Raw genomic sequence first — 8,329 nt, forward strand, 5'->3', positions numbered from 1 at the left:
CAGCCGGCCTGACAGGCTGGGAGAGGAAGGCGTTAATGTTTTCTGACAGGTGACCCCTAATTGTGGGAGCTTTTCTTCTTGGGCTTTCTGTGAAATTCTGACTTAGGCGAGCAGCATAACAAAATGGTAGGGCATTGAGCTGGGCTTGCGCTACACTGAGCTGGGGAGAGGGGGGGTCCTGGCGCGCTGGGGGGAGGGGGGGTGCTGGGCCAGCATTATTCATGAAGACTTTCAGCTGTTTCTGTCTTTTAACTAACCTTTGAGTTTGATCAGAGGGCTGGCTGGGCCTCCCTTTCGCCAAAGGCCCCGCTGGCACCTGGACAATGGAGGCAGACTGTTTTTCCTGGTAAAGAGCAGAGCTGGGGGAGGCCGAGGGCTGTGTGTCCTGGAGGGAGGACTGGGTGGGGTGGGGGCAGGTTTGCTTCTGTCCTGGTCTTGGACAAAGGAGTGGTTACTGATAGAACTTCCACTCCCCCAACACAGGCAGTCACCCTCTGACTTTCTAAGCTCTACAACTTCATCCATGAAAATGCACACGGCCACTGGTTCTCCCATTTGATGTTCAAACGCCACACTCCCTTCCCCTCCAAATAGCCTTCTCCTGCTCTTTCTCCCCATCGCTCTCTCCCTCCTTCCAAAGGGCCCACTGGCTGGAGGAAGGCTCCAGTCTACAGGTGTTTGGATGGTGCTATTTTGATGATGACTGTAAGTAATGACGGCAAAATGGGAGAGAGCAAAGAAGTAAAGAAAAGAGAGGGAGAAGGTGACTCAGATGATAGTTAGAGACCCGAAGAAAAGCAGGCAGAAGTGCTGCGCCCCAGAAAGGATTTAGGAGCCCAGAGGTGGTGGTGCTGGGCAGCGCCAGGCAGTGGTGCAGCTCTGCCGCCTGCAGGGGAGCAGGGAGGGGGCTGGGGGCGAGGTGCTCTCCAAGTGCTCTCCATTTTGGCAGGTGCCAAGCTTTTGTCCCCTGCATCCACTTCCTGCCCGGACAGCCTGGACCCAGGGCACAGTCCTCTCCAACGTACTTTGCAGAAAGTGACTCCCTTCAAGGAGTGCGGGTTGGCGCCTTTCCCCCATCTCATCCCCAAAATAGCCCTGGTCGCCAGCGCATCAAAGGAGGCTTTGTGAGCGGCCGCCTGCAGGCTGCCTGGAGGGGGGGGGGGGGCGCACGTGGGACGTTCTGGAAGCGCGTCCCACTCCCCTCTCCAATCTCTCGTCTTTCATTCATTCTTCTCCTCTCTTCTGCTTTGTCACTATCTTCCTCTTGTTTTTCTCCGTCCCTCCCTCTCTCCTCCCCTCCCCCCACCTTTACTGGATTTTTTTTCCTCCTCTCTCTTCTTCCTCCCTCCCTCCTCTCTTCTCTCCTTCTCTCCCAAACTCTCTTTTGCTCTTCTTTTTCTCTACATCTCTTCTCTCTTTCCGGTCCTCCACCTTTGTTTTCCTCTCTCTCACTTCCGTCGTCTTCCTTTTTCCCACCTCTCCCCTCCGAGCGGGTGACCAAGCCTCGTCTCCTCTCCACCCCCACTGCCACCCCCATCCCTGCCGTCAGGTAGCCTGGCGAGGCCCCGGCGTGCGCAGCTGACAGCGGACGCATGCCTGCAGCCAATCAACGTTCGGATGCGCTGCTGCTTGAATAAATCATTAAGCCTGACACGCGCTCATGGCCCGCGCTCTGCGCTGCAACTTGCTTCCTGCCATTAACCTACACACCCTCTTTTGTAACAACCTAATCTTGCATACAAAGGAAGTAGGAATATAACTTCGACCTGCGCTAGAGCCCAGCCCTTGGTATTCGCAGTAGGAAAAAGAACTTTAGTGTCATTCCCTCCCTACCTTTGACTCTGGATAACCTGGACTTTCTGAGGAAATCCGAAAGTAAATCATTTCTTGGTCCAGGAGTGGAGAGAGAGAGAACGAAGTTCAGAAACTTCTCAACATACAGGAAAAGGGAAACAACGTTGAGGGCATTTAGTACATCAGAGAAGTATCCGCAGTGTTTTAAAAACAGGTGGTCATAAAACAAGCTTGGAGAGTTCGCTCTAGAAGATGAAGAATGACAAGTCCTAGAAATGTTGACAAAACTTAATCATTTGTCCCTCCCTGTTTAAATAGGTGTATAAATGGATGAGTGAATAAATGGGTGCATGAAAGCATGAATGGCTTCCCAACAACAGCATGGTCCTTGTTTATCTTGGTGGCGAGTCCCCAGCACCACCTCCCTACCTGGTTCAGAAGATCGTGAGAAGCCAGTATCCCTTGTGCTGATGTAGTCAGGGGCAGCTCAAAAGCCCTTTCATTTCCACTGCTCTGGTGATCTATGCAAGGGAAGGCATTATGCTCATTTTTCAGAAGAGAAAACTGAAATTGACTTCTTTTGCAAACTTTCAAGTAAGTCATTCCCAGCTCCAAAAGATAAAGTGATCTTCCAGAGTTTGGCTTTGAATAGAGCTAGGTTCACCTCTGCCCTGGACGTTTCCTAATGATAGCCCTATGAGTCCTCGAAAATCTTACACAAAACAAGTATATCCCTGAGATCCTGTGGGAGAATAGCCTGAGTACCAGCCAGGGTCGGCAGGAGCCAGTAACACACTTGAAAGGGCAAATGAGAAGAGTTTAACGGAGAGACAGAGGTGGGTGGAACTAAAGGAACCAAAAGGATGCAGCACCCAGAGACTAGAAACCAGGGGGAGCCTTATCATCTCTGGCTCTCAGGGGACAGAGAAAGAAGCTGGTACTACATCTCAGCAAGTGCTGTTGCTAGAGAGCAGCAAGAGCAGCCTCCCAACAAGAGCTGTGACCTGAGACCAGGTAGCAGAACCTCCTCCGCCAAAGCAACTGAGGAGCTTTGCAGTGAGGAGCAGGGATAAAAGTGCCCTGACCTACCCCCACTCCTACCTCCCAAACTCCTAGTGTGCCTCCTAGTGGCCAGACCCAAAAGAAAGCCAGAGGGCAAGAGAGCCCTAGTGAAGAAGTCACAGAATGAGTCTCCTGAGATGCAGAGCAGGGCAGGAGCTGGAGAGATTCCAGTGAACAAGACAAGTAAGGTCCCTGTCCTCATGGAGTTTACCTTCTAGTAGGGGGCAATTGATAGCAATTGTATAAACAGGTGGTTTTTGTTTGTTTGTTTGTTTGTTTGTTTGTTGGGGTTTTTGTTTGGTTTGGGTTGGGTTGGGTTGGGTTTTTTTGGTAGTAGTAGATGCCAGGAGGGAGAAACAGCATAGTGGGTAAAGAGTGACTGTGGCCAGTGGAAAGTTGCTTTAGATAGGATGATCAAGGAAAGCTTCTCGGAGGAGGTGGTGTTTGAGGTAAGGTGACCTGGGCTTCCCCACAAAGCCTACCTTGACTCCACATCTACTCCCTGACTTCTTTTTATGTGGTTTGTGGGTAAGCCTCAAATCTAGCCTGATTTAGATGCATCAACTGACCAGTCTCCATGAAGATGAGAGACTAGTATAACACCAGGAGCTCATATTTACAAATAGCCTGTCATCTCCCCCACAAGGTCATGTGCTAAGTCCTCTACATAGTCTCTTGTTGCTGCTGTGGGTACATCCCATCAATCTCATGTTATAAACAGGACTATGGAACCCTAGGAGGAAGCTGGTGTCAATTCCCTGCTTTAACATCCCAAGCCCTGCAAGAACACTGAAGTGTAAATGTGCACTCTATTCCCTCTATGGTGCTAGTCTCAGTCCTAGCCCTTTGATGCTCTAGGCAGAGGGCAGACGGGTGTCTTTCCTCTTCTTTGGTGGGTCCGTCTGGTATGAACTTGAGATAGGTATTTCTCCATGCACATCCTCCGACTCCCCATTTAACAATTTGAAAGGCAGAGTCAGGGAGGTGAGATGTGTGTCCCAGTAACTCCAGCACAGCCTCTGATAACACTCGCTTTCAATAGTTTTGCAGCCAGCGGCGGGTCTATTTTTTCTTTCTCTCTCGCACTCCTCGCTCCTCCTGGTCAATTTCAGGCAGCTCCAGTCTTAACTCCGTGGTCCCCAGGCCATCTTTTGAATAGGTAAGATTTCTCAGTCAATAAAGTCAAGGCAGCTTTCTTCCCCAGCACCCTCCTCCCCCAAAAAAGAAAGTGGGAGTGGGGGCTAAGACGGGGAGAGGCCGCGACTGCTAGCCGCTGGGGTCTACATTTTGTATTTCGCTGACAGCCCAGGGCCCGCCGCGCAGCCAATGGGCAGCGGTGATTTATGGAGCTGACTAATGCTGGCTGAATGCGGCCTGTCAGAGCGCCCTGAATGGCTTCCCCTCTCCGCACAAGCCCCGGCTTTGTGTTGCTAAGCGATTAGAGCAGATGTAATGAGATTTTGCCCAATCCCCGCTTTGCCCTTTCCTAGCTTCGGCAAAACTGTGTGTGTTTTTGTGAATTTTTAGAGTTTGCCTCCGCATTGTGGCAAACAACGGCTAACTTTGCCCCGAGTTTAACGAGACTGCATATCTCCCATTCAGAAGTGAGTAAAAGAACACCTGTCTTCACAAGGAGAAGGGGGGAAAAAATCCCCTTTGTGGGGGCTGAAACATTATCCTAATGTTATATTCATAGCCATAAATGACTTGCTACACTTTCTTTGCATACCTTATCTGGAAACTTGCAAAGGAGCTAAATTAAAAGAAAAAGAAATGGATGGGGTTGGGGAGGACCCAGCTCTGGTCCTCCAAATGAGAAGATAAAAATAAAGCAGGCATCACAAAAGCATTACTTCCCTCAAGTAAGCTCTAAATTGGCCCACTGCTGGCAGAAAGTCCGATTATTTATGGCGATGAGGGATTTACTGATTTTTTTCCCCCTTAATTACGCTCATCTCTTTGAAAGGGACCGAAGCCTCAATGTGTATTCTATAGAGGGTCATTTAGCAAAATGACATCAGACGCTGTGGCGTGCTCCGCGCATCGCGGCTTTAAAAAATGATTATTCTGTGCCACTAAATGGTATAGATGTACCAACACAGACTAGATTTTTAACTCTGGAAGACGTGCTGGCTCCCCGCTCTTTGTTGGGTTTTGTAAGATGCATTTTGCGCTCGGCTTTCCGCTTGGCTGGAGACACGCTAACTGAATGTGCAAGTGATGCAAGCGGCGAGCGCCGAGCCGGCAAGAGGCGGAGTGGGATTCTGATCACGTCCTTGCTAACTGACAAGAAGCAAGCCAGCCAAAAACCCACCAATTTCTTTTTGAATCTTGGTAATTGGGTACTTTTACACGCAGCTCACGCCATTCGGATAGAGTCACAAGCTTAGATAGGCCAGTGTCTCAAAGCGACCCCACATTTCTAAGGCTTTTATTTATTTAAATCTAACTCCTATGAGAAATTTATATCATACATGCCCTTTACTTAACACCAATATGGAAAGTGTGTGCGGTAGTGAAAAGGAGTAGAAAATGCATGCCTGGCAGTGAAGGAAGAACACACCCAGCACTGGAGGTATGGACAGGGCTACCGCCCCCAAGCCCAGCCTCAGGCACCACCATCCTTTTCTCCCAACCCTAGTGTTGATGATCTCATCCAGCCCTTCCACAGTTTCACAATAAGAAACTGGGAATGGGGGTAAGGGTTAGAAAGTGAGGTGAAGACCCTCTCTTTCCAGTTCACTTTTGGGGGGATTTTTTTCAATGTGAAGTCATTTTATCAAAAGATTATGTAGCCATTAATCACCACCTATTCTCTAGGTGTCTGTGTACATTTGCAGCATCAATGTCTAGAAAAAGGATATCTATATCCCTGTACATTCATCATCGAATCATCTTGGATAGGACCAGTCTTAGCGCTTATCTTTGTCATTTCTGCCACTTAGCGTGTTTCTTACCACCTTCTTCTTCCCCCACTCCTTCTCTTTGGCATTTTCATAATAACTTGGACAGGGGCAGCAGAGTCAAAGAAGACTGGGAGGCGACTGATTATTTTCATTTGTAAAAAAAGAAAAAAGTTTTATTATGAAACTAGTTTGTATAAAACGGTTATACATGGGTTTTTTTATTCGTAAGTTTGTAATAAAACAGTAAGAAAAAAAAGGCAGTGATAGAAATTTCCCAAAAGGCAACCCATCAAAACCAACTGGCTGCCACTTTGCGTTTGGACAGTAGCTGCATAAACTTTGTTCTTCTCGAACAGTATTTAATAACATCATTAATACATTAACAAAGTTTCTATAAAGTAAGACACATTGGTGCTGAAGTACATCTGGTGGCCTTTTGATCTCACCTATGAGGACAGTTCTTTACAAAACCACATAGGGAAAATGGCAGTTGTAAGGTGAACTACACATCTAAAATATGCAGAGGTAATGGCATTACATGTTAAAGTATCAAGATATACACATTTTAAACCATTTGTACAAAACTCTATAAATTTTTTCTCTCTTTCTCTCTTATGTACAAAAATATCTTAATATATCCCCAAACTGGTTAGGATAGATACAAATAGATCTTTCTTATAATAAAAAAAATTCACAAAAGATTGGAAGCATTCTATAATGAAAACGGTAGAAAAGATGATGTGAGGGAGTGGAGCCTGGGGAGGGGACCCCCCCCCTCCCTGGCAGAGATTTGGGGTTTCAAATAGCATACTTTCATTGCAGACAAATGTCCACAGCTTATTGGGATGGAGGATACAGAGATGAAAGACACCAACCCATTTCTAGAGGGCTAAGAACTGCGCTTTCAGAGAGGGCGGAGAGGTCAGCTCTGCCTGTTAGTAGTGGGTGGGAGTTTCTACAGGGCGTGTGCTGCTCCCTTCCGCCAGAAGCCCACTGTTTTTGCACACAAGCTGCATTTTGTACATTGACTTGGGTCCTAGTCATTCTATCTCAGTGAATGATTGGAGTGCAAAGATACTGTTCTGAGCGCATCCCTGTTTTGCCAGACCCTTGCTTCTCAGGCATGCCGTGCTTAGCTGGCGTAGGGATTGGTTGCCTGGATTTGTTTGTTTTCCTCTTATTCTCTTCTTCTTCTTTCTTCTTTTTTTCTCCCTTCCAACATCGCTGACGAGAAAGCACTAAAGATGCAGGTTGTGCGGTGGCCCTATAACATAAGAAGAATGGGAGAAGTTAGTGTGAACTTGGAGGTTAGTGGTGGGAGGAAATGGAGGTCTGGAGGAAGATTTATCAGGTCGAGCGCCTCTTTTGACAGGTCCTAGTATTCGGGTCCCCACCTCAGCCCTGCCCTCCAGTCCTTGGACACCTGGGCAAAGCCACTCTCAGAAGCCAAGGCTGAAACTAACATACCAGGATTGGAAACAGACAAACTTTAACAAATCCTTTAAATCAACCCCCCACCCGCATCTCCGTGGAGACAGTCCCCCTCCTACAAGAAGAAAAAAAGGATGAAGGCAAGAAAATCCCCCTGTTCGCTCCATAATGCAACCTACCCGCTTCCGAAGTCCACTCGCGCCAGGGCCTGAGCAGGCCGAGCGCCTCAGAACCAGTTGGTGAAGTCGAGCAGTTCTTGCTCCTCGGGGCTGAGAGGGTCGTAAGAGCCCTCGTCCGACGAGTAGGATGAGACCGGCGAGCCGGCCATAGAGTTCATGTCGTTGGAGTAGTTGGGGGAGATGGTGGGCGACAGCACGCCGGCCTGGAAGGCGGCGCTCACCGCGTCGTGCTCGTCCAGCAGCTGCTGCAGCGCGCGGATGTACTCGACGGCGGAGCGCAGCGTCTCCACCTTGCTCATCTTCTTGTTGGCCGCGCCGTTGGGGACGTGCTCGCGCAGGGTGGCGAAGCCCAGGTTGACCAGCTTGACGCGGTTGCGCTCGCGCTCGTTGCGGCGCGCCACGGCGGCCGGCTGCTGCTGCGGCAGGCTGTAGCCGAAGCCGCTGAAGTTGAGCCGGCGTTTGCAGCGCATCAGTTCGGGCGAGGACGAGCGCTGTCGCTTGACTTGCTTGGGCGCCGACTTGTGACCGCCCCCTGAGGGCTGGCCGTCGGCCGCGGGGCTCAGCTGCGGCGCCTGCGGCTGCGGCGGCTGCTGCGCGCTCTGCGCCGCCGCTGCCGCCGCCGCCGCCGCCGCCGCCGTGGCAAAGAAGCAGGCTGCGGGCGGCAAGAAGGGCTGCGGCTGGGGCTGCGGCTGGGGCTGCTGGCCGGCGCCGCCGCTCTCCATCTTGGCAGAGCTCTCCATGCGCAGCGGCGGCCAAGGAGTCGCGGGATCGGAGCGAGCGGGGACGCGAGGTGCGGGGCGCGCGCTAGGGGGACACAGACGGGACGGAGGGACAAGAACAGAGAGGGAGAGAAGGGCAGAGATGAAGAGGGAGCCCGGAGGGAAGTTACAAAAATACAAAATCCCGGGGAGACTTCTTCGGGTGGGAGCAAAGAAGGTGCCAATGCTTCTCCTCCTC

The 8,329-nt window shown here is 50.3% G+C and overlaps 1 protein-coding gene across 1 annotated transcript; it reads right to left on the reverse strand.

Annotated features, from left to right (window-relative positions):
- Positions 1-5,945: 5,945 nt before the first annotated feature.
- Positions 5,946-8,112, reverse strand: ASCL1 (achaete-scute family bHLH transcription factor 1). The gene is made up of 2 exons (XM_057742845.1): positions 7,373-8,112; positions 5,946-7,026 (listed from the first exon to the last, which is right to left on the reverse strand). The coding sequence occupies exon 1, from the start codon at positions 8,110-8,112 to the stop codon at positions 7,420-7,422; it is 693 nt and encodes a 230-aa protein (XP_057598828.1). The 3' UTR covers positions 5,946-7,026; positions 7,373-7,419.
- Between the last annotated feature and the right edge of the window lie 217 nt (positions 8,113-8,329).

The sequence above is a fragment of the Hippopotamus amphibius genome, chromosome 7 (assembly GCF_030028045.1).
Source record: "Hippopotamus amphibius kiboko isolate mHipAmp2 chromosome 7, mHipAmp2.hap2, whole genome shotgun sequence".
NCBI lineage: Eukaryota > Metazoa > Chordata > Mammalia > Artiodactyla > Hippopotamidae > Hippopotamus > Hippopotamus amphibius.